General features: G+C 41.4%; 1 protein-coding gene across 2 annotated transcripts in view; it reads left to right on the top strand.

Annotated features, from left to right (window-relative positions):
* SLCO5A1 (solute carrier organic anion transporter family member 5A1) overlaps positions 1 to 27,296 on the top strand; it is a 160,863-nt gene that overhangs the window by 55,151 nt on the left and 78,416 nt on the right. For both annotated transcript variants that reach the window (XM_055116643.3, XM_003831340.7), the window contains exons 2-3: positions 16,212 to 16,344; positions 22,439 to 22,656. In XM_055116643.3, the coding sequence (XP_054972618.1) occupies positions 16,212 to 16,344; positions 22,439 to 22,656 (351 nt within the window). The remainder of the gene's footprint in view (positions 1 to 16,211; positions 16,345 to 22,438; positions 22,657 to 27,296) is intronic.

The following is a 27,296-nucleotide window of genomic DNA, read 5'->3' as shown; positions in this document are numbered from 1 at the left end:
CATGCCTAAAACCTCGTATAGAACTGAACCCTATATATACTGCCTTTTCCTATGTATACATACCTATAACAAAGTTTAATTTATAAATTAGTCACAGTAGGAGATTAACAACAACAATAATAAAATGGAACAATTGCAATGATATACTATGATAAAATTTATGTGAATGTGGTCTCTCTCTCAAAATATCTTATTGTACTGTGCTCACCCTTCTTGTGGTGCTGTGAGATTATAAAATGTCTATGTGATGAGATGAAGGGAGGTGAATGACGTAGGCACAGTTGACAGTTGTGGAGTTGACCTTCTAACGACACTCAGAGGAAGGACCGTCTGCTTCTGGCATCCAGTCACGACGACCTCGACGGCCGGATGTCAGGAGCAGATGATGTTGATGACTAACGCGTGGGTAGCGTAAACAGCGTCGGGACGCTGGACAAAGGGAGGATTCACATCCCCGGTGGGGACAGAGCTGAACAATGTGAAATTTCACCAGGCTACTCAGAACGGCGTGCAATTTAAAACTTAAGAATTGTTGATTTCTGGAATTTTCCATTTAATATTTTTGGACTGCAATTGGCTGCGGGTAATTGATACATCGGAAAGTGAAACCAAGGATAAGTGGGGACTACTGCTACCACCCCCCCCCCCCGCCGGCCCCACACACCCCAGTGAAGCCATCACCACAATCAAGATGGCAAAAAGATCCAGATCCAACATTGCCAAGAGTGGTTTTGGGCCTCTTTTGAATCCCTCCTTCCGCCTGACCTCCTCAGTCCCCGGGCAACAGTGCTCTGGTTTCTTATTACTATGGGATAGTTCACTTTTTCTAGAATTTCATAAATTGAATCATCCAGTGTGTACTCTTTTCTGTCTGCTTTCTTTCACTCAACATAATTATTATGAGATTTCTCCACATTTCAGCAAGTATCAATAATTCATTTCTTTATATTGCTAAGTAGTATTCCATTGTAGGACCATACTATAATTTGTTTATCCCTTCATCTCTAGATAGATGTTTTGGATGTTTCCAGTTTTTCACTACTACGAATAAGGCTTCTGTGAACATTTGTATGGACATATGTTTTTATTTCTTTTGTGATCATACCTGGGCGTGGAATGGTTGAATCATGTGATATGTATATGTTTGACTCCTTAAGACACTACCGAAATGTTCTCCAAAGTGGTTGTACCAATTTTACATTCCCACTAGCAGGGTATGACAGTTCTAGTTTGCATCACATCCTCAAGAACACTTGGTATGGTCTGTCTTTTTAATTTTAACCATTCAAATAGCTGTTTAGTGGTATTTCACTGTGGTTTTAATTTGCACTTTACTGATGACTAATGATGCTGAATATCTTTCATGTGCTTATTTGCCATTTATGTATCTTTTTTGGTAAAGTGCCTGTTCAGAAATATTTTCTACAATTGTTTCCTGCTAGATATTTTTTTTTCTTTGGTTGGTTTGTTTTTTTGAGACAGGGTCTCACTCTGTCATCCAGGCTGGAGTGCAGTGGCATGATCACGGCTCACTGCAGCCTGAAACTCCTGGACTGAAGTGATCCTCTCACCTCAGCCTCTTGAGTAGCCAGGACTACAGGTGCATGTCATCATGCTCAGCTAATTTTTCTATTTTTTGTAGAGATGGGTTCTTGCTATGTTGCCCAGGCTGGTCCTGAACTGAGCTCAAGCAATCCGCCAGCCTTGGCCTTGCAAAATGCTGAGATTACAGGTCTGAGCAGCCAGCCCAATCTTTTTTTGAAGGTTTATGTAATCGTGACCACATTATTAAAAGAATTTTGTATCCTTCATTTTCACTTAAATTTTAAAATAAGTATTTCTTCAAGCTATAAAAATTCTTCATAAACATTAAAATTAATAGCCACATTGTGTCTCAAAATTTAGTTAACAATCACCTTATTATTTATGTTGTTTCTATTATATACATAATATAGTGATAAATGTTACCATGATATATATATGGGAATTAGTGTCCAAAAGCTTGATCGTGTGACTTTGTACCATCATTGGACAAGAATAACTAACTCATTGGTTTTGTTTCTGCACTGAGTGTTATTTCAGTCTTTGTGAGTTTATTAAATTAGAACTGTATCTCATTGTTTGCAGCTTTTTTTCTTTTTCTTTTTCTTTTTTTGAGACAGGGTCTTGGTCACCCAGGCTGGATTGCAGTGGCACAATCATGGCAAACTGCAGCCTAGTCTGCTGGGCTCAAGCCATCTTCCTGCCTCAACCTCCCAAGTAGCTGGGACTACAGGCATCTACCACCACACCTGGCTAATTTTTAATTATTTTGTAGAGAACTAGGTCTCACTATGTTGCCCAGCTTGGTCTCCAACTCCTGAGCTCAAGTGATCTTCCCGCCGTGGCCTCCCAAAGAGCTAGGATTATAAGCATGAGCCACTGTGTCCAGCTGCAGCTTCTATTTCTTTGATAACTTGTGAGGTTAAAGTTTTTCATGAGTTCATTTATGTTTTGATAAGTCCCATCCATTTTCTGTTTGTGTTCTAAGGGGATTCATTCTTAACTTTTTATGAAAAATTTTTTGTTCCAAAATATACTTTAAAAAATTTGGCCTAATATTTTTCATGCCTTCCTGATAACACCCTGTGCTCCTTCCTGAAGATCTGATGAAGTGTATAAACCGTGGTCATTCACAGGTGGCAATCTGATTTTTTTTATTATTATACTTTAAGTTCTAGGGTGCATGTGCACAATGTGCAGGTTTGTTATATATGGATACATGTGCCAATCTGTTGTTTTGAAGCCACAGCACGTTAAACCCATTCCCCTTCCATGCCCCAGATGCTAATTAAGCATAACTGGCTGCTTCTTATACATTTGTATGTTCCTTTTTAGGGAACACATTATTCTCTAAGTAATTTTCAAATTACTTTGAAAATATTTCTAAAGGAAGTTAGTGAATTTCAACCAACGATTTCTCTCTATGGCAGCGAGGAGAAAGCTCTCTACATCTACTGAAACCCTCTTCCCCTCTCATTTGTGACCTGAGATGCTCTCTGGATGTTTCAGCAAAGTGATAGACTATTCCCTGACTGCCGTGGCAGCTGTTCTTTTGCTGTCAGGCCTGTGTCAAAATAATGGAATCACTTAAAAGAAAAAAAAATTGCTGCTCAAAATAACTGAGATCAAAGGCCTCTTATCTGCCTGTGCTTGTGCGTGGAAGGAATGAGTTGGAATACTTTTCTCTAAATACAGTGCTCTGGTGCTTTAAAGTACTTTGGCTATTTTTCAGGGAATATGCAAGTTGAAAGAGAGTTGGTATCACTGTTGCGGTATCGTGGCGACGTGGATTGTTCTTCATGTCCTCTTGTTATCTGCAGTGCTGTGTCACCAAACACATACAAGAGGGTGGCCTCCTATCATTATGCCCCACACCAGGGTTAATAGTCATTTGAGGACTTAGGCATGTGCATAAAATGTTTTTCTGTGGCACCACCCTGGGTGCAGTCCCAGACCCTGAGACTGGACCTATATTAAGCTTCTAACCTTAAACCACTGTGGGCACAGCTCTAAGCAGGGTTCACTGCCATGTGTGGCAGCTGAGAAAGTGGGTTACACACCAGAGGGAATATGGGGGAGCCATGGGGAATAAGCAGTGAGCTGGGGGTGGGGTGTGACTTGGAATCAGAAGGTGACAATTTAGAGACCGAGTTCAAATGAGGGAACAGTAAATCCAGGTCAGTTATAAGGAGGCTCTGAGGACCCAGCAAACCCACCTTGGGATGGTAGTGGCTTGTGGAGAGCCTGGAGAAGGTAAGAGTCAGGGATCTGTGACTGTAAACCATAGGGACCAACTCTGTAAATCAAGGACTCTATTGGGGTGGGATTGGCGGAGGTAGAGATGCTCGCTGCAACAGGGCAGCCCTGAGGGCCTAGCACCAGGAGCCTATGGATGACTCTTCAAGGCTCTGATGTAAGGACGAAGCTGCAGCTGCTTCTGTTATTTTACCCAAGATTCAAAGTCCATGTCTTCATCCCTTCTCCATTCAATAAAGGCTTATTAGTGCTTACAGTCAACACTGCTTAGGCACTGATAATGCATCAGTGAGAAAAACAGTCCTTGTTCTCATTGAGCTGACATTCCAGTGGGAGAGGCAGATAATGAACAAATATATAAATGTATGCAGTGCAGTGATATGCACCTTAATGAAAACTGCAGCAGGGTGGGTGACAGCGGAATGGAAGCAGGTGGCAGGTGCCATGTGTAGATGTGTGGAACACTGTGGCTTCTGTAAGGGGTAATATTTGGGCAGAGATCTGGAAGAAGTAAGGGAGTGAGTGAGCCATGGGCATCTGAAGAAAGACTTCCAGGGAGAAGGGTATCTGAGTGGCCTGGGTTGGTCACCTGTCTACTGATGAATCATGGAGGATGGGGCCCCATGAATGACAGGCTATCAGGACTGTGTGCAATAGGGGTGACCCCCAAAGGAAAATGGAATTGCTTTTACTATAGAAATTCAATAAGCAGAAAGAAAAGATGTCCACCACAGTTGAGGGTGGTGTTTCTTTCACTGAATTCTGCCCCAAAACAGAGAGAATGAATGAGAAGGGGAATTGTTTCCACTTCCAAGAGATGGGGACAACAGGAATGAGGTGGACAGAGAGGCCTTGGACAGCCTCTGGTACTCTGGACTCTCAACTGAATCCCAATGACTGGTGCAAAAGCAGAGAGGGAAGAGGGTGTGGGAGGAAAGATACAAGTGTTCAGGAGACCCGAGGATGAGCGCCTGGACTGCCCATTCTAGATGCTGGAGCCTGCCCTCAATAGCACAGTGGACGTGACTTGTTCTTCTACTGCCATCTGGGAAACAACAGAAGACCATTTCCAAATGCTATTGCATGGTAGAGGGAGCCAGTTCTGTACTGCCGTCACCCTCTAGGGCACGCAGAGAAGAGGGACTGGCAGACTGCATGCAGCTGTGTGTGCATCAAAGCCACAGGATGGGCCTAGGGTGCAGGCGATGGTGGTCACTCTTCTCTGACTCTCCCTGAGTGTGGCCAGTTGCAATTCCCTGAATACACCATGCACGTTCAAATCTGTGTGCCTTTGCCCATGTGTGCTGCTCAGCCTTTAGTGTCTAGCATCCATGAAGCCTTCTGTGTCCTCCCTCCCCAACTAATTATAACGTATCATTCCTTTCCCACAGTCCACAGCATATTATTGGTGCTTGTTGCACCTACTCACTGAACCTTGGATCATGGTGAGTTTTACATCTTTCTTTCCTGGAAGAAAATGCATCAGTTTTATTCACCTTTGCAGTGAGCCCTCCCTGTCCCAGTGCCTTGCATCACAGAGTGCATGGATGAGTGGGTGATCTCTGACCTTTTAGGGCATGAGGCCAGGAAGGAGGTGACTATGCAGCCCTACATGATGCTGGTTTTGATTGGGCCCCTCAGTTTCCCACATCCAGGGAGGCCCATGGCTCCCTGGCTGACCACGGTTAGGAGCTCCAGAATCATTTCTTTTCCTTTCCTTTCCTTTCCTTTCCTTTCCTTTCCTTTCCTTTCCTTTCCTTTCCTTTCTCCTCCCTCCCTCCTTCCCTCCTTTTTTTTCTTTTCTTTTTTCTCGCTCTGTCACCCAGGCTGAAGTACAGTGGTGCAATTATAGCTCACTGCAGCCTCAACCCCCATCACCCCACGGGCTGGAGGGATCCTTCCACTTCAGCCTCCCAAATAGCTGGGACTACAGGCATGTGCCACCACACCTGTCTAATTTTTAATTTTTTTTGTAGAGATGAAGTCTCACTATGTTGCCCAGGGTGGTCTTGAACTCCTGGACTCAAATGATCCTCCTGCCTTGACCTCCCAGAGTGCTGGGATTCTATGCCAGAATTATTTCTTGTGATTCAGGGGCATAGATTTCCAGGCAGGTTGAATTATTCAATATAGATTGTAGAGTTCAGAGAGTTGTTCCCCGAGGTTGCAACTGATCCCATGGAACAACGCTGTTTGAGATAATCCCTGATGTAGCCCTGTTGGGTTTTTGTGATGAAGAAGGAGGAGCATCTCTGAATTCTGCCAGGAATGAGGGCAGCAGTCTTGATGAGTGGTGAAGTAGCTCCCAGAGAATGTTGCAGGGTGCAATTTCTCCCCATCTCTAGAGAAGCCATTGGGAAGGTCAACCCATAGGACCCTCCCCAGGGCCAGGCTGGAGCTGAATAAAGAGCCCTCTGGCTCGTCTTAGTGTCAGCAGTTATTCATCAGAGAACTTGGATTAGAACTCACATTTCTCATTACTGGATAATGTGAGAGAGCAAGCATGGGTTCCAGCTAATCAAACATGCCATGTGCCAAGTGAGCTTGAGTCCTGGAGAGAGTTAACTCTAAGCCTCTTAGGCTACCATCCTTTACCCACTGGATGAGCCCGAGGGGCATCTGGGGCAGCAGTGACAGAGACCTCTGGGCAAGATATGCCCAGAAGAGGTGTGATGCTGCGCCCAGCTTCTCATGAGCGATCACCAAAACTGATCACAAAATATGCACCACATAAGAGAAGAGTAAGATAAACACTGTTAAACAAGATCATGTAAGAAGACTAAAAAAGGAAAGAAAAACCATTCAACACTAAAAAATAACAAAGGTTTAAAGTTCTAAAATCAAGATAATTGCCACAAATAAATTTAGCCTAATACAAACAGCACTAAAAAAGTAGGCAAACTTAAAAGTATAGGAGACAGAAAGTAACAACACATTCAAAAGAAAAACATGAAAGTTAATTTTTAAAATATAACACCCCAAGAAATGTTTTAAAAGATAAAATACATTTAAAATGATGTAAGATCAGGCAGGGCGTGGTGGTTCACACCTGTAATCCCAGGACTTTGGGAGGGTGAGGTGGGCAGATCACTTGAGGTCAGAAGTTCAAGACCAGCCTGGCCAACATGGTGAAACCCCATCTCTACTGAAAATACAAAATTAGCCGGGCGTGGTGGTGGGCATCTGTGATCCCAGCTACTCAGGAGGCTGAGGCAGGAGAATCGCTTGAACCCGGGAGGCGGAGGTTGCAGTGAGCCAAGGTAGCACCACTGCACTCCAGCCTGGGTGACAAGAGTGTAACTCCATCTAAAATAAAATAAAGTAAGATCAAAAGCTAAAAGTGAAAGAGAGATTAGAGTATAATAAAGGTTAAATCTGCAGGAGAAAGTTAAAAATGTGATGGTAAATGGGATTAAAAATAGCAGTTAATGTGCTTTAATGTCAAAAGCAGAAGTGATCATAGAATAAGGGGAAGAGTAATTTAAGAAGAAAATGAAATGCAAGTTCTGAAGGTCCAGGAGCTTGGGGCAGATCAGTGCAGGAAACACTGGCGGGGGCAGTGAGGAGTCAGCTAGGAAGCTGTGGCAGGGCCAGGTTTCTTGAGAGCTGCCTCTCGGCTGAGGCAGCTGTGATGTCCAAAGCCAGGGTGAGATGGAGAGCTGGCTTCCCCTGTTGAAGGTGGCCTTTTTGGAACGGTCTGAAAAGATCAGAAACCCCTTCCATCATAAGTGGCTTCTTAACTCCACGAAAGTACACAGCTGAGCTGGGAATGGATTTGCGGCAGGGGCGGGGTGTGTATATGTGGGTGGGTATCGCAATCTTTACATTGGGGTCTGCTTCATTAAAAAATTTTAATTAACTAATTAATTAATTATAAAATAATAAAGATGGGTCTCACTATGTTGCTCTGGCTAGTCTTGAACTCGTGGGCTCAAGTGATCGTCCCACTTCGGCTTCCCAAAGTATTGGGATTACAGGTGTGAGATACCGTGCCGGGCCGGGATCTGGTTCTTTGCAGCATATACATAATAAAGCTTCAAATAGGTCATACAATCTTCAGAGCAATAATCTCAGCTAGATATTTGTAACAGCATAAAGCTGGCGTCCATAGGGGATTGACTATGAAGTATAAGATAACCACCCGATGAGACACCATTTAGACGTAGCAAATGTTATAGAAGAATATTTATTGACATAGAAAAAGCTGGAGATAGCTACATGAAAAAACATAATTATGGAACAATAATTACTGTGTAATCTAACTATTTAAAAAGTTTATACAGTAGATGAATACATGAATAGTATGAAATATTTATTACTATTGTTATTGTTACTATGGTATTATTTGGGTAGTAGAGATTATGGTGATTTTTTAAAAATTATTTTTTGTGCTCTTGAGAGTTCTCCCTAAATAAATCCATCTTATATTTAGTAATCATTAGGAAAAACCCTAAAGTTTAATTTAAAATAATTATAGCAACAGGCATAGACACACACGTGTTCAACTCCAGAAAGATACCCTACACTGGCCTTTCTGCAAGGAAAGAAAGGCCAGATGTTCTCTTTCCCAACTCCCATCTCCCCAGCCTGTCACAAAAACCAGTTCCTGGATCAAAAATAATGAATCCAGAAGAGATAACTTACTAAGATAACATAAAGGTGTTAAGTATGTCATGTATTAAATAATGTATGTATGTTATCTATACAAAATTAATATTTAATAATAGTTATTAGAGAATTAATAGGTAATTATTCAACATAAAAATCCAACTTAATATTTCTTCTATGTTTATTATATTAAGCAGGTTATATGCATAATCTTATTAGGGCTCAGAGAGAGTGACTTTTGACATGGCACAGGTGTGGGGGCTGGGGTCTGATCTGAGGATGTTCACTTCAGTGCTTCCTATGTCAATAGTTCAGTATTTTAGGTTTTGGGGCAGATTCAGAAAAGTGTGATTCATGTTGCCTGCCCTCAAAGTCTGTCTAACCTAGCTGGAAAGATGGAAAAAAGTGATGAATGGGTGTGTAGTGATAATACACAACATAATAAAGTGGGCAGTGCAGATAATACTTGATGTGAGCACCCAGGACAGACATTCCTGTGGCCTGTGTGGGTCAGGCGAGTCCTCAGTGAAGCAGTGGGCTTTCAAGGATGGGGAGTGTAGCCCATGTGGGTCACTGAGCTAGCTCTAGGTCAAGTGTACACAGGATGTTCTGGAGAAAGAATGACCATGCGACCAGCACATAGACAGCAGACTCTGGGGACTAGGTCAAGCCTGAAGGGATGGTACCAGAAGATGTCAGTGTGCCGACTGAGTGAACGAGGTGGAAGCACAGTCAGGAGAGAAATCATGTCCAAGGCTGATGGAGGCAGGCTGTGGTCAAGGTGAGGACAGACATGTTAGACGAGCAGTGAAGTAATAGCAAGAGAAGGGAAAGAGGAATGATATGGCTTCAGTTGGGTTGGTATCTGCTAGGGACTGAATTGTGTCCCCCAAGGATTCATATGTTGAAGCCTTGACCCCCAGTGTGATTGTATGTGGAGAGGGAGCCTTTAGGGAGGTTGTTAAGGTGAGATGAGGTCATGTGCCTGGTCCCTAATCTATGAGGTCCTTATAAGAAGTGGAAGAGACACCAGAGCGCTCTCTTCCTGCTCATGTAGAGAGAGGCCAGGTGAGGACGCAGCAAGAAGGTAGCCAACCACAAGACAGGAAGAGAGGCCTCCTCAGAAGCCAGTGCCGATGGCACCTTGATCTTAGACTCCACCCTCTTAAACTGAGGAAATCAATGTCGGTTTCTTAAGCCACCCAGCGTGTGGCATTTTGTCATGGCAGCCTGAGATGACCAATACAGTCTAAATCTATGTAAGTCTACGTCTATGACTATGGGCAAGTGATGGGCATTCCTTTGATGTGTAACCTGTACATCTTGCCAAGGTTGGGAGGAGGTACACCCAGAGAAAGGAGGAACCAGAGACGTAGGATAAGAAATAAGGGTCATGGTCATTCTTTTGATCATGATATGTAATCAATCTATAAAAAATTCATATTGAATGCCTCCCATGTACAAAGAGGCAAGGTCTTACTCTGTTGCACAGGCTGGAGTGCAGTGGCATGATCATGACTCATGCAGCCTTGACCTCCCAAACTCAGGTGATCCTCCCACTTCAGCCTCCCGAGTAGCTGGGACTACAGGTGCGTGCCACCATGCCTGGCTAATATTTGTATTTTTGGTAGAGATGCAGTTTTGCCATGTTGCCCAGGCTGGTCTTGAGCTCCTGAGCTCAAGCAATCAGCCTGCCTCAGCCTCCCAAAGTGCTGGGATTACAGGCATGGGGATTACAGGCCACAACTGGCCTAAAACAGCTTATTCTTTTTCTTTTCTGTTTTTTTTTTTTTTTTTGAGATGGACTCTCATTCTGTCACCCAGGCTGGACTGCAATGGCACAATCTTGGCTCACTGCAACCTCTGCCTCTCGGGTTCAAGTGATTCTCCTGCCTCAGCCTCCTGAGTAGCTGGGACTACAGGCGCCTGCCGCCATGCCTAATTTTTGTATTTTTAGTAGAGATGGGGTTTCACCATGTTGGTCAGGCTGGTCTCGAACTCCTGACCTCATGATCTGCCTGCCTTGGCCTCCCAAAATGCTGGGATTACAGGCATGAGCCACCATGCCTGGCCTAAAACAGCTTATTCTTATATAGCCTGTGTGCCAGGCATTCCACATGCTTTACAGGTATTAACTCCTTTCATGCCTATGATAACCTGTGAGTAAATATTTCTATCATCTCAGCTTTACAGACGAGGAAACGGGCTCAGAGAGCTTAAGCAACTTGCTCAAGGTCCTAAGATTGTTGAGAATTGGAGCTGAGATTTGAACACATGATTTTGGAGTCTGTGCTTTATCCACTATGTAGTACTATGTAGGATGTGATTCCTGCTGTCAAGGATGCAGAGTTTCTTGAAAAGATCAGATATAAATATTTGACAGGATAAATAGAAATAAAAAGTAGGGCACATTTAATCTCAGATGAATGGAATGATTTAGCGTGCTCTCAGAGGGGAGTCGGCACTCCATTGCCTGTAAGATAATCCAATGGGGTGCAGGAAGGACAGATTGGGACTTCTATTTATGTTTATATTACTGGTTCATTGAATAGCCCAAACTTCCAAGTTCTTCATCAAGAGAGAAAACCAATGAAGGTGTAATCAGATCTGTTGGGACACAGTCAAAAAACATGAAATTTATCAAGTTCACTGCATGAAATATGGGTTGATATCTGCTGTTATTAGCTAAGATGTCAGGAGCTGGTGTACACTGAGGAAGAGTTTCATCATGACATCTACTGTTGTTCATGACAGTAGAGCGTTCACTGGCTGAATGGGAGCAGTGAGAGTAACGAGCTTGTGAGTGCAGAGGGCTGTGTGCCTCCTCCATGCGCGGGGCACTGGGGACACAGCAGTGAGCACCACTGACCAGCATCTCTTGAGGAGCTTATGTTCCAGTTGGGGAAGACAGATGATAAACAAGATGGACAAAGGAAATATGTAGTGTTAGGTGGCAATATATACTAGGAGAAAAATAAAGCAGAAAAAGGGGTGGTAAGAATTGGGCAAAGAGTCTTTAATTTTTAGTTGAGGTGGCCATGTCAGGCATCAGTGAGAAGGAACTGTTGGAGTAACTAACTGGAGGGAGTGAGTGAAGGAACCGTGTGGCCATGTGGCAGAAGAGCATTCAAAACACACACACGCACACACACATGCATACACACACACACACACACACAAACACACACATGTGCACACAGAGCAACTGGTAAGACCCTAAGGTGGAGATGTGCCTGGAAGGTTAAAGAACGAGGAGACCAGTATGACTGGAGCCTAGGGAACAGGGAGTGATGAGAGATGAAGTGGGGATACAAAGGAGAGGGTGCCAATGTGTCGGCAGGTCCCTGTAGCTACACATGGGTTTCATGCTGTGAGTGGGATGGGAAGGCACTGGAGGGTGTGAGCCAAGAAGTGACATGATCTGGCTCATGTTTCTAGAGGATATTAAGGCTGCTGTGTTGACATACACTGTAGGGAAGTAAGGGCAGAAGCCAGGAGACCAGCTGGAAGGCCTAGGGCAGTTTTCCAGATGAGCCTGGACCAGAGTATTAGCTATGGAGGTGAGAAGGGGCTGGATGCTGTATATAATTTGATGGGAGAACCAACAGGATTTACTGATGCATTCGAAGTCAGCTGTGAGAGAGAGACTAATAGTACCTATGCATTACACAGAAAACACTTCCATTCAGGATAAATGCTTAAAACCTTTTACTTCTAGAGATGCATGATGGAGTGTGAGGGCTGCTAGAATAGACAAAAAAGAGTCTACAGGGATTCTGAGGAGAGAGGCCACTTAGGGGAGGACAGTCAGGCCTGGACTTGGTTGGACCTTGAAGAATAGGTAGGATCCAGAGAGTTGGAAAGGCCCAGGCAGAGTATGGTGAGGTCAGCAAAGGAAGGGACCTGGTTCCACCTAGGCCTGTGCTGAGCATGGGGCCTGGAGTACAGGCTTTAGATCTTACAGTTTTAAGATAGAATGGTAGCAGGAGGCCGGTTTGTCCTGCACTTGAACTCCAGGTAGGACAGTTTAGACCTTTACCTTCAGTCAGTAGGAAGGACTGAGAGTTTTCAACTGGAAGAGTTGAGTGGTACGGGTTTGCTTCAACAATTTACTTCTCTTATAAGCTCTGAATGAGAACCATTGGTTAATCCACTAATGTTAGTGCAGTAGCCAGAAAGGCTTCTTCTAGCCAGAAATATTTCTTCCCAGAGAATGACTTATTTACTAAATGGGACCAGGTCAAGAATTATATATGTATATGTGCCTCTGTGTGTGTGTGTGTGTGTATATATATATATATATAAAATACTCATACAGAGTAATATACATATACACACATTCTTATATAACTGTAATATACAGTCATATATGTACATGTATACATATATAATTGCAATATACTGTAATATATACACATATACACATATATGTAGTTGTATATGTGTGTATATGTGTGCCATTGTGTGTGTGTGTATATATATATGTATCTGTATACATACAGGCACACATATACATACGTATACATACACAGGCACACGTATACATACATATATATACACACAGGCACACAGATATATATGGGAGTGATTCCACTGGACTTGCTTGCTATATAATAGAAATAAATGTTTCTGGTTACTTTTCCAAATTTTAAAAAGCTTTATCTATATTTTAGGGAGTAGTTAAGGGTTTTATTGGTGAATGCTATTTAATGAATTTTCCTCTTACTGGATATTGTGTGTCTGGCCTGTACACATCCTGCACAATCCCGCTTGCCACTCCAAGATGTAGCAGTCAGGTGCACCTGGCATAAACACTATGGCGGAAATACCCTTTGCCCTGTGTGTGTGTGTAAGATAGCTTCTTTCATGCCAGAGGAACTATTTTGGGAGAATGATTCATGTCACATTTTGGCCTCATTACAGTTTTAAGTTGTTAATGATGCCGGTTTGTCTGGAGGTGGAAACATAAGTGTTGTCTTCATATGCGTATGGGAATACCTATAACAGAAAAAGTACTTTCTATTCTTGAGTTACAGTCTAGACTATAAACAAAGAGATTAACAAGATCTTTATCAAAATTCTAATTTTATTGATGAGAAGCATGCTTCTGAAAAAGTACGAATTACTTGTGGCTCTGCCTCCATTCTCCATTTCCAAACACAGATGGAGAGTCAAAGAACTTAATGTCTTATTGTTACAAGCAGATGATTCTATAAAATAAACACTGTGCTTTCTCTTTTGAAATAGTGTGAAAAGTGAGAGCAGGTGTTAAATTACTGTCTTGCTGTTTGTGGTTAAAAGTAACAGGAGGTACAAAATCATTCAAAGTGTATTTAGGTGTGAATGATAAAGTAAGGTGAAGCCATTCTAATTATTCCAGTTTGCTTTCTGGTAACTTTAAAGGATATGGCAAGGCTTCCTTATTTACTCAGTGGTTAACAATGTATGCTGACATTGGAAATGAGGAACTCTTAACATCTGAGTTTGTTACCAGGCCTTGTACACAACAGTGCCTTAAAAGTGTTTATTGGCTGGGTGTGGTGACTCACGTCTGTAATCTCAGCACTTTGGGAGGCCAAAGTGGGTGGATCACGAGGTCAGGAGTTCGCGACCTGTATGGCCAACGTGGTAAAACCCTGTCTCTACTAAAAATACAAAAATTAGCCCGGTGCGATGGCAGGTGCCTGTAATCCCAGCTACTGGGGAGGCTGAGGCAAGAGAATCGCTTGAACTGGGGCAGCAGAAGTTGCAGTGAGCCAAGATCACACCACTGTACTCCAGCCTGGGCGACAGAGAATCCGTCTCAAAAAAAAAAGTTTATTGATTTGTCCCCAAATAACTGAGTTCAAATAGGAAAAAATTAGGTTTGGAATGTGGCTAGATTTTTCTATGATTCTCAAGGAATTCCATATCCTATCTTAAAATTTTAAAATTGACAAAATATTACTTATTTTATAATTTTAAATTATAAAAGTGAAAATTGAAAAATAAAAAATTAAAAGAATGCTAATGAATTTGTTGTTGTTTGCTATACACCCTTTTTTTTTTTTGGAGTTTTGCTCTGTTTCCTAGCCTGGAGTGCAGTGGTGTGATCATGCCTCACAGCAATCTCTGCCTACCAGGTTCAAGTGATTTTCCCACCTCAGCCTCCCACCCAGCATAGCTGGGATTACAGGTATGCATCACCATGCCTGGCTGATTTTTGTATTTTTGGTAGAAATGGGGTTTCACCATGTTGGCCAGGCTGGTCTCGAACTCCTGACCTCAAGTGATCCACCTGCCTCAGCCTCCCAAAGTTCTGGGATTACAGGCATGAGCCACTGCGCCTGGCCTGTTTTTCTTTTTTTTTTTTCTGAGATGGAGTTTTTGCTCTTGTTGCCCAGACTGGAGCGCGATGGCGTCATCTTGGCTCTCTGCAACCTCCATCTCCCAGGTTCAAGCGATTCTCCTGCCTCAGCTTCCCAAGTAGCTAGGATTACAGGCATGTGCCACCACACCCAGCTAATTCTGTATTTTTAGTAGAGACGAGGTTTCACCATGTTGGCCAGGCTGCTCTTGAACTCCTGACCTCAGGTGATCCACCAGCCTTGGCCTCCCAAAGTGTTGGGATTACAGGCGTGACCCACCGTGCCTGGCCTATATGCCCATTTTGATGGCAAGATTTTTGGATACAGTGACAACCTTTTTGATACACTGGCAGTGAGACATACTCTCCCCACCCCCTTTGGGCATGTGCTTTAAAAAATTATTTTCTGGTTCATCTGTGGTTGGTGCTTTCCATTTGGAACTTTTGACCCATGCCATTTAGGTAGATTTATTCATATTTGAGTAAGATACTTCAATTAACAGTAAACCAAATGCATTGTAACATCTTATTTAATTCTAACATGGTGGTTTGAAAAAATATTAGCAATCTGAGGACACTTAAGCAGTTTTGTCAATTCAGCTGAATCCAGCCTCATAGCAAAATCTGGTCTTGAATTCCCTCATTCTGCTAGAATCTTCTAGCTATGATGAGTGAAACCTACTTTTTCCTTTTTTTTTCCTTATCTTAGACATAAAAAAAAATCTTCTCTTGGTTATTCAGTGACTGCCTCATTAACTAGCCTGGGTCTCTATTTCTGGAAATTAGAATTTAGTGGTTCTGGAGTGGGGTCTGAACACTTATATTAAAAAACAGGGCCGGGTGCTGTGGCTCATGCCTGTAATCCCAGCACTTTGGGAGGCCGAGGCAGGCGGATCACGAGGTCAGGAGATCGAGACCATCCTGGCTGACATGGTGAAACCCCATCTCTATTAAAAATACAAAAAATTAGCCGGGCGTGGTGGCGGGCGCCTGTAGTCGCAGCTACTCAGGAGGCTGAGGCAGGAGAATGGCATGAACCTGGGAGGTGGAGCTTGCAGTGAGCTGAGATCGCGCCACTGCACTCCAGCCTGGGTGACAGAGCGAGACTCTGTCTCAAAAAAGAAAGAAAGAAAGAAAGAAAGAAAGAAAGAGAGAGAGAGAGAGAGAGAGAGAAAGAAAGAAAGAAAGAAAGAAAGAAAGAAAGAAAGAAAGAGAGAGAAAACAAAAGCCACCAAAAAGCTCTCCCAGTGATTCTTACGCTCTAAGAGGACAATAGGTTAACAAAGGGCAAGCTTCAAAACCAAGATGTAGACATGGACACAAATCTCCAAAGGTCCCCGTTTTTGGAAGTTAACTGGATTGAACTGTGAGATGTCTGTGGTATGAGAGTGAAATGAGAGAACTCCTAACATGTAATAAAATGTCGCTGTATTTCACATTTCCCCTTCTGTCTTCTCAGCCATCATGTATGTCATGGGAGCACTTGGCCCTGCAGTGGGATATTTATTAGGTGGACTTCTTATTGGTTTTTATGTTGATCCCAGAAATCCTGTTCACCTTGACCAGAATGACCCTCGTTTCATTGGAAACTGGTAAGTTCTGTTTTCTAATTTTTAAATTTCAGTTCTTACTAATAATAGTTAAAGTCATGGTACACTTGTATTTAAAATTTTTCCAATGGGGAGACAAAAAATAGCTGAAAGGTGCCTGGGAAGGGGTGACAGGCAGGTTAATAACATCCCAAAGAAAGCTACGTCCTAATCCCCCGAACCTATGAATATGTTATCTTACATGGCAAGAGGGACTTTGCAGATGTGATTAAGGACTCTGATATTATTTTAGATGACCTGGGTGGGCCCAGTGTAATCAAAGGAAAGACGGAGTCAGGAGGGCAAGAATCAAAGAAGGAGATTCGATGATTAAAGCACAGGTTGGAGTGTTGTGCCTTGAAGATGGAGGAAGGGGCTGCGAGCAAAGAATGCAGGTGGACTCTAGAAGCTGGAAAAGCAAGGAAATGGGTTCTTCCCCCAGCCTCCAGCCCTTTCAACCATTTTACACTTCTGACCTCCAGAACTGTGACATGAATCAGATTGTGTTGCCTGAAGCCACAAAGTGTGTGGTAACTTCTTATTAGCAGAGAGCTTATACAGAGGGTTTGGGGACACTGGCTTAATCCACATTCTTTAGGATTGGGGGGCTTCCTTTATAGCAGAGTGAAGGAAAAGGACTGCTGTGGCTGCGTGGGGACTTTCCTGCTGACTTTAATCATACCTTTCAGTATCTTTTCTGTGCCTCAAAAAAATACATTGTTTTCACTTTCTTATTGTATTTGTGTGTCTGCTTTACAACCCTCTCCCACTGCCTGGAATGCCAGGCCTGCTTTTCCATTGTCACACTCTCAGTGACCCTTTTTTCTTGCTAATATTTTGTTTCCTCATGTGTGCTAGAGATTTAGCTGCTTTCTCGCTTGCTAGGACTTAATTGTCCTGGAAAATAAGTAATGCTTTGGACTCAGAATGAGAACTTCAACTTTGGATGTTATGCTATTTATCCAAATAACAGAGTTGCATTTGAGTTCTTGCAGTCCTCAACTTGAACATGATAAGTTATTTTTCACAATTGCAAGCACTAACTGAAAATATTGGTGTCCTGAATTCATTTCATGTGGATTAGCAATATATATACATTGACAAGGCATTTTCACTTTATAGTAAAGAGAATACTTCAGTATTAGAAAAGATATGTGCCAAGTAATTACTCACTCACTTTTTTTTGGAACATAGACACACATGGAGAAAGTAATTACTTTCTAAAAAATGTCTTAGAGTACTTTATTCTCTCTGTGTTTCATTACATGATAATAACATCATAACTCCGAGGTTGGTAGGAATAATATTTAACACTATTGATTTTCAAAGCAGCTAACAGATATTAATTGTTATACACACTTCCTATTTTCATAAGTAATGCTCTTTGAAGCTGGAAATGCTTTGTCTGGTAGAATTTTTAAATCATACAGAAAGGAGTTCCCCTGTCAGCATTAGGGAAATAACACAGGAGTTTTAAGTTCTTGACTCATAGTGAAATTTTTGGTCTTGTCTGTTTTCTTTCCAGTTCTGAAATTAATCAGAGTAGAGATGTTTTTCATTGTCAGAAAACCAGATTAATTAACTCTATTTATGAACATCCAGCATATGTTCTGTGTTCTATTTAGAGGTCCTTAAGGAGGGCACAGTGACAGGGAAACATCTGGAGGGAAAGATGGCGAGAACCAACTCGGGTAGGGAGAAGGAGGGAAGGCAGGAGCTTTAGTCTTACCAGTGCTTTATGCCATCTTTTGAACTGTTTTTAGGAGATGTTAGTCCAGTTGGCAGCAAAATTGAGAGATGAGGGCCGGGTAAGGTGGCTCATGCCTGTAATCCCGACTTTGGGAGGCTGAGGCAGGTGGATCACTTGAAGGTCAGGAGTTCGAGATAACCCTGGCTAACGTGGCGAGCCTCCATCTCTACTAAAAATACAAAAAAATTAGCCGAGTGTGGTGGCGCATGCCTGTAGTCCCACCTACTTGAGAGGCTGAGGCAGGAGAATCACTTGAACCTGGGAGGTGGAGGTTGCAGTGAGCTGAGTTGGCAACATTGCACTCCAGCCTGAGTGACAGAGCGAGACTCTATCTCAAAATAAATAAATAAATAAATAAAATTGAGAGATGAAGAGTATAGACCCTGAATCCATATTCCCCTGGGTTTAAACCCTAGTCTGCCACCTAATACCTATGTGACCTTGGGGAAGTTACTCTGTGCCTCAGTTTTTATAATCCATAAAAGAAGGTAGTTATGGTACTTATTATCATAGGGTCATTGTGAGGAATGAATGAGTTTACATGTCTAGCACTCTAAGTTGTTCCTGCTGTACAGTATGTGTTAGCTATTCAGTCCTTTGAATTTAATCAGTGCTCAAGTAATTTTATCCATTTTTAATGGCTCAATGTTAGTTCTATACATGATAAAGATTGTCAATATAGAAATATATAATGAGGGTCTATTTAAACATGAATTTGAATTTTGTTGAGTAACTGCTTGTAACACACTTCTACCTTGAACAAAGACATAGTTATTTGATGCAATGTTATTTTATACGATGTCTAGCAGCAGTGATAAGTTTTCAATGGGCACATGCTGAAAGGCAGAAGGAAGGAAGGAATGAATTATGCTAAAATGTATTGGGTGCTTATTTTGTGTCAAGCATTACACTAAGCTCTACAAACATTCTCATTTAAGCCTTGGAACTACCTTGGAACAACCATAGGTAGTCACTGGTATGTGCATTTTGCAGCTGAGGAAATTGATGCTCAGGGAGTTCAATAATTTTCCATTAGCCTCAGAGTCAGTGAGAGCTGGGAAAAGAAACTGACTCCAGAGCACAGCTCTCAGTTCACTCTCTTAACTGGCCCCCTTAGTGAATGGTCTCTGAATCATGGTTCATGAAAGGGATTTAGGTAGCTTGGCTTTTCAAGTGTAGCTGTTATTGATGTGTCTTTTTCCAACAGGTACTGCACACTTTCTTGTCTCAGCTTTTCTCAGAGTCCTCTTTAGCATCATTATTATATGATGTGTTGTATCGATGTTATTTGAGACTGTTGAATAATGTGAGTTGGTTTGCTCTGCTTTGAAGTGACCCCACACTTTAATATTATTTTTGTATTTTTTTGTTTATTTGCTGTATTTCTCCCCTTCCTGTTATGCACCTTCACTTTGGGCTATTATGAGTAAATTTTTAATGTTTGCATATAATCTTAAGTCAATGGCTAGGGCTGGGATGGGCAGGGAGGTTGAGTGCAATGCTATGTAAAAAGCATGCCGGGTGCAGTGGCTCACGCTTATAATCCCAGCACTTTGGGAAGCTGAGGCGGGCAGATCACTTGAGCCCAGGAGTTCAAGACCAACCTGGGCAACATAGTGAGACCCCCCACTTCTCTACAAAACAATAAAAAATTAGCCACTGCGCCTGTAGTCCCAGCTATTTGGTAGGCTGAGGTGGGAGGATCACTTGAGCTCGGGAGGTCAAGGCTGCAGTTAGCCATGATCGTGCCACTGCACTCCAGCCTGGGTGACAGAGTGAGGCACTGTCTCTAAAGAAAAAAAATCAAAATAAATAAATAATTAATTAAAAAGCAAACCAGACACACAAAACTAGCTATCATGAACTGATTGTTAATTTGGGGACAGATGTTTTATGACATCCATCATAACACTGTCTTATTTAATTTTGATGATCCCCAAACATACTTAATACCCCACTTGTAGATAAGAAGGCTGATTTGGAAAAGCAAAATAATTTTCACAGGATCCTATAGTAAGCAAGTGGTAAAGACAAGATACAAACCCAGGTCTGCCTGAAGCCACAGTCCATGAGTTGTCCCCTATACTACACTGCCTGCCGTCTTCTGGAGAGAGTGTGAGAGCTCAGGGAGCTGCAGGGATTCAGGGGACTGGAATGGAGAGTTCGTGGAGAGAGGCTCCAGAGGCAAGTGAGCAGTGCCTGATGGGTAAGGACCTTGTAAGCAGCCAAGTACTAAGAGGGCCAGGCATTATCATAGCTATGTTCTCTGTAGACAGATGACCTTTTTAGTTATTTTTATTTTTTTTGAGACAGAGTTTCACTCTTGTTGCCCAGGCTAGAGTGCAGTGGCAAGGTCTCAGCTCACTGCAACCTCCGCCTCCTGGGTTCAAGCCATTCTCCTGCCTCAGCTTCCCGAGTAGCTGGGATTACAGGCACTTGCCACCATGCCTGGCTAATCTTTGTATTTTTAGTTGAGATGGGGTTTCACTATGTTGGGCAGGCTGGTCTCAAACTCCTGACCTCAGGTGATCCACCCATCTCGGTGCTGGGATTACACCTCAGGTGATCCACCCAAAGTGCTGGGATTACAGGCATGAGCCACTGTAACCAGCTGACATTTTTAAAATTAAAACTGTCTCTTTCAATTTATTTATTCAGCATGTTTTTTTGAGTACCTAATCTGTGTCAGGCACTGGGCTGGTGATTACATTCTGAATAACTGAGATTGCTGGAAGTCTGCCCCGAACAAACTTCTCAAAATAAAGCCCTTTACTGACTATCTTAAAATCTTCATTTGATGTAACTTTAAATATCTTTGAAAATAGCACACTAAATTATTAATGACTAATTGTAGGAATCATTCTCTCAACTGTGGCCTTTAGCAGCTGATAACAGCACTTTAATAGAAACATTATTTTAAAAAATGAATTTTCACTTTGCAATGGATCTATAGTCTTACTTGATTGAATTCAGCGTTAATACTTATGATGCTGCTTGCATTCTGGTTACAATTGATGGGAATGTGTTGAGCATTTATGAACTTGGAAGCTTGAATGGCAGAGTTTGGAGGTGAGGAATCATAGTTAGAACGTGGCTACCCTGTTAGGGAGTTCCAGGGACCTCTGATTGCTAAGGAAATGTTGAAAGGGAACTGAGAAATTGCCCCACGGGGCATCATGCAGTCAAGAAGCCCAGGGCTCTAATACTACAATTTCATTCTACTCCCTGTGTTTGCTTCCTAGTGCTCTGCAACGTGGCAATCTCAGGTGAATTTCAAGACAGAATTCTGAGTCTAATAGCTCCTGTTCTACTTCTCTTAGGAAGCTTTCCGATACACATTAATTTCCCCTCTCTGAATTTTGGTACCACTCATAATCTGTACCATATAACCTAATATTTAATTATATACATTTTGCATTTCTTAGAGGTTGTTTCTTATATTTTTGGCTTGCTTATGAACAGGTTGTAGGTTCTTGAAGGCAAGGACTAAGTTTAAATGTCTTTGTTGGTAACCCTCATACTTGGTGAAGTATTGTGAAGGCCAGCTCAGTGGGAGGCAATACATTCTCTTTTTTTTTTTTTTAAGTTTTGCTCTGTCACCCAGGCTGGAGTGTGGAGTGCAGTGGCCTGATCTCTGCTCACTGCAACATCCGCCTCCCAAGTTCAAGTGATTCTCCTGCCTCAGCCTCCCGAGTAGCTGGGATTACAGGTGCCCACCACCACACCTGGCTAATTTTTGTATTTCTAGTAGAGACAGCGTTTCACCATGTTGGCCAGGCTGGTCTCAAACTCCTGTTTCGGCCTCCCAAAGTGCTGGGATTATAGGTGTGAGTCACCGCGCCCAGCCGGGTCAATATATTCTTAAGTGTTTGCAGAAAAAATATTTGAATATTCTCAATAATTTAAAACATATTTCACATGTGATATTAATGCTTTTCTTATGACAAAAAAAGTCTATATTGGTCCACATAACATGCTATTGTCTACATTATTTTTCTATTGAATTTATAATTTAGGGATTTATCATAAAATACACATTGTAGAAGGTTAGCAATGCTAGCAGAACTAACTCGTTGGTGCTCAAAAATACTTGAATGAAATTCGAATCAGGTTGCTGATTATAATATTCAGTATAACACTGGTATAATTATTGAGTAGATTTCTCATTTATATCACAGAAAGAGAGAATTCCTTCATTTTCTTAGTTTGCTTAATTTCCTACTGCTTTACAGTTGATTACAAAAAGTTTTCTTCAGAATTTTTTCACCACAAACTTCTGCTTTACTAATTTGTTCTCACTCACAAAAGAAAAGACGTAAATGCTATTCACATTTTCCAATTTTTTAGGTGGAGTGGATTCCTCCTTTGTGCCATTGCAATGTTTCTTGTGATATTCCCAATGTTTACTTTCCCAAAAAAGCTTCCACCTCGACACAAGAAAAAGAAAAAGAAAAAATTTTCTGTTGATGCTGTTAGTGATGACGATGTTCTGAAGGAGAAATCAAACAACAGTGAACAAGCAGACAAAAAAGTTTCTTCGATGGGATTTGGAAAGGATGTCAGAGGTAAAGTATACCTCTTGAATAAATACATGCATGGCACTTTGATCAGTGCTACTCATAGTGTGGTCCCAGGCCCATGCTGTCTACCCACTGTCTGTGGTTGGCCTGTGGCCAGATAAGTACTAAGATTGAGAGTAAGTGTTGCAAAACTCTTAGAAACTTGACAGAGTAATTTTTTTGCCTGTTGCATCTAAGAATAATTTAAAAATTAAGGTTATATTTTGTATGTTATTTAAAAATTAATTTTTAAATAATTCATCATTTGTGTATCTTGCAAAAGTATTAGTAGATGACAGACTAGAAATAATAATTTAAAAAAATGGTTTTTCCTCACACGCAGTTTGAGAAGCACTGATTTAGATCATAAAGAAACAGATGTCTATTTATGTTATTTATTATAATTAGAGATGTCTGATTTTTAAAATATTAAAAATCAAGTGCATTGTGCCATGGAGGGTTTATTTCAGGGGAATAGTGCTTTGGCAGTGTGGTTTGATGCCTACATAAGTATAATACCTACCACTAGAAAGGGATCTCACTTAGCAGCTCTGTCAAATGCTTGCATGTGGCCCCAGAGAAAGGTGGCCAGGGGATGGACCTCCAAATGCAGTGTAAAAGCATCCAGAAGGTCTTGGTGATATATGGTTTATTTTTTTTTCATTTTTATTTCTCTTAAAAATACTGATTATATTAAACTAGATTAGGCAATCTATAACCTAAACAATTTGAAGTGATCATGACCAGACAATATTTGTTCAGTATTTCATATATCTGTTGAATGACAATAAGTCCCTTTAATTCCAGAAACCTATAATGTGACACTCCCATTAGTTTTAGTTTTGTTTCCAACATTCTCTGAATTGATTTTTTTGATATAAATTATGAAGCATAATATTTATCAAGTACTTTCATCAGTCAAGGTTGTGTTAGGTAAAATTTACCTAGGCACATTATCATCTCGTTTTGACTGTGTACACAGTGTGGCCAAAGAGGAACATTTCCAGCCTGGAGTAAAGTTACTCATATGTTACAGACATGTCGCTATGGCCTAAGAACAATAATAGTTAGATTGGACCATTTTTAAAGACTATATTTTTTGAAAGCAAATGAAGTGCTATTTCATTGAAAATGCCTCTTTCCAGTTACATTTTAGATGTGGCCCTCTCCCTTCCCATGATTTTGTGACAGTGTGCACTTTTGGAACTGTACATGACTTCTTATGCTCTAATAACATAAAGCATTCTCTGGATGCTGGCATGGCCTGATCTCTTCCCATGTGCACCAGCCCAGCATTTTTGTGAACCTATTGTAGACCATTATGGCTACTATCAAAAGAGTGATTTTTTTTCACAACTCAATTGAGATAAGGTTGATGTCAAAGAATTTAAAACATAGCAATAATCTTTGATTCTTTTTTTTTTTTTTTTTGAGATAGGTCACCCAGGCTGGAGTGCAGTGGTGTGATCTCCACTTACTGCAATCTCTGCCTCCCAGGTTCAAGCAATTCTCCTGCCTCAGCCTCCCGAACAGCTGGCATTACAGGCGCCCACCCACGGCCAGCTAATTTTTGTATTTTTTTTTTTTTAGCAGAGATGGTATTCCACTATGTTGGCCAGGCTGGTCTCGAGCTCCTGACCTCAGGTGATCCACCCTCCTCGGCCTCTCAAAGTGCTGGGATTACAGGGGTGAGCCACCGCACCTGGCCAGCCTTTGAGTCTTCATTTATGGAGACTATAAAGTAGACTCAAAGGGAGAAATAAAGTCATATGTAAGATAAAATTATATGTTTTATAGCTTAGGGTTAGGTGACTTGAATATGAAATATATGATCTATTGGACAGTAGAAAAAAGCGGGGAGAAGATTGATATCAAATACCAACAGCAGATACAACTGTTGCTGAGAATGAAGTTCTTTTGGAAGATGCAGTGTAGACAATGCTATCAATGCCCTGTCCACATTTTTGGACCCTACTGTTTTCATGGCAGAGGTCCACTAACTGCCAGGACTGAAATCATTTGCCTGAAGGTTTTTCTTTGTGGGCTGAGAAAACTGCTTGGCTCCTGCTTGAGGCGGTTTTCAGGTACCAAGGAATGAAACCCCTGGCCTCCCATGCCCCAGAGAAGTCTTAACCAGATGACTGGATAAACACCGCAGCTCCTGCGTCTCTTGGGGGAGGCAATTCTGAGGTGTGTTTCTGTGTCTTTCGTGGGCTCTCCTCCCTTCCAGTGCACTTCGACCACACTCTCCACCCAGTGTTCCCTGAGTTGCCCAAATAAATTACTTAGATGCGAACTCTTGTCTCAGGGCCTTCTCCTGGGGAACCTATACTTAGATATGCAAGTTCAAAAGCGATCAGGGCCATTGAGAATTCAAAAATGATTTTTGGAAATTGAATATATACACTATTTTATGGGATATCTTCTTGTACTGCCAGGGGTTGCTTTTCTCTGTCTTCTCTATGCTCAGTTTGATGGTTCAAGATATTTTCTTTTAAAAACGAGAATAAGAGGAGTCTTTGAATGGTGATGGGTAGTTGGTTTATAAAATCTGTTTATATTCTGATTTTCTTGTTAGTATTTTTGATAAAGTCTCCTTTTTTTACCCTATGCCTTGATTATCATGACTGATCCTACTTCTGCAGCCAAACCTCCTGACTGGGACACACAGCTGATTCATTTTATTATTTCCACTTGTACTGGATTCTCTAATCATATCAAGACTGGAACTTCAAGAGACACATTATCTTGTTAGAAAGAAATACTGTTTTAATTGAATTACACTGAAAATGTTTTGCTAAAAATGACATTGATGATATAAAATGATGTTCAATTAGAATATTTAAAATTAATTCATTTTTATCTTGTATACATTGATTTCCTTTAGTGTATCTAATACATATCACCTGAAGAAAGTGACTCATATTTAATATAATTTTCCAAAGGACAAATTAAATCTCCAGGAATCATTCTGCTATTGACATCACTTTTTTTTTTTTAACAAAGCTGAGATTTATTATTGAGGTTACTTTTTAACAAAGCTGAGATTTATTATTGAGGTCTTGCCTTAAAAAATGATTCATAGAAAAGTCCATTTTGAGTTAAATCTGAGTTTGAGTCCCAGATCCTTTTTTCCCTTCTATTTTCTGGAGTAGGGCTTCTTTTGGTCTTAATTTTTAAAATTTTTATTCTATTTTAGTTTATTGAGACAGAGTCTCTCTCTGTCACCCAGGCTGGAGTGCAGTGGTGTGATCTTGGCTCGCTGCAGCCTCAACCTCCCAGGCTCAAGTGATCCTTCCTGGCTCAGCCTCCCCAGTAGCTGGGGCTACAGGCCTGTGCCACTACACCTAGGTAATTTTTGCATCTTTTGTACAGATGGGGTTTTACCATGTTTCACAGGCTGATCTAGAACTCCTGGACCCAAGGGATCTGCCTGCCTCAGCCTCCCAACGTGCTGGGATTACAGGTGTGAGCCACCACGCTTGGCTTTTTGGTCTTTACTTTATATTTGAAATTTGGATACCAATATTAGTACCTTCAAAGAGGAGGTAGAAGTTGGTAACTTATACTTCCTTAAACAGAAAACTATTGGCCAGGTGCAATGGCTTATGCCTGTAATCCCAGAACTTTAGGAGGCCGAGGTGGGCGGATTACCTGAGGTCAGGAGTTCGAGACCAACCTGGCCAACATGGCAAAACCGAGTCTCTACTTAAAATAAAAAAATTAGATGGGCGTTGTGGTGAGCACCTGTAATCCCAGCTACTTTGGAGGCTGAGACAGGAGAATCACTTGAACCGGGAGGTGGAGGTTGCAGTGAGCCAAGATTGTGCCACTGCACTCAAGCCTGAGTGACAGAGGCAAGACTGCGTCTCACAAAAAAAAAAAAAAAAAGAAAAAAGAAAATTATTTGAGCCATACAGAATGGTGCCCTTTTGGGAAGTTCTATTGTAGAGAATGATAGAAGAAAATATACTCCACCTCCACATTTTAATGACAGACATTGAGAAAATCTGACTCAGTGTTTTCATACTCTTATTATAAATTATGCAGGAATAACGCTGATTTAAGACACCGCAAAGGGGAAAGTAGAATTCTCAGTATATCTGCATTACATTCCACAAAGAAATTAACATTGATTCCATCAAAAATCTTACCAATAAAAATAAACACTTAAAATATTTAAGTGAATCCATTTTCCTGAGGTTTGAGGTCCAGCATTTTAAAGCATTCCAAATTTAACTGGGCAGCCTTCTATCTAAAAAACTTTTGGTGGCAGTTAATCATAAGAATGATTTTACTTTCTATGTCCACTTTTTAATCTTTGAAGCTTAATTGCTTAGTATTATTTATTAAGCATAAAATGTAACAGATTTTTCTCTGCTAGAATTTTGTCTGTTAGAGTGCAATATATTTAAAATCCTAACTAAATAAAATAGTTACCCTGAGGTGATAAACTGATTTAAAGAGGCTACTGAAAGTTGGAGAATTTTGCTCATGGAAGGATAATGTTGGCATCATTGAATTCACTGAATGTTCACTCTATAGAGGGTGCTGTACTCCATGCTTTAGTTATACAGTCGAGTGAGCCATGGTTTACCCTCCAAGAGCTTAGAGTCCACTGAGGGAGCCAGGACAAATACAGATGG

This window comes from Pan paniscus, chromosome 7, assembly GCF_029289425.2.
Source record: "Pan paniscus chromosome 7, NHGRI_mPanPan1-v2.0_pri, whole genome shotgun sequence".
Lineage (NCBI taxonomy): Eukaryota > Metazoa > Chordata > Mammalia > Primates > Hominidae > Pan > Pan paniscus.
The sequence above is the reverse complement of the archived record's forward strand: the minus strand, read 5'-3'. Positions and strand labels throughout refer to the sequence as shown.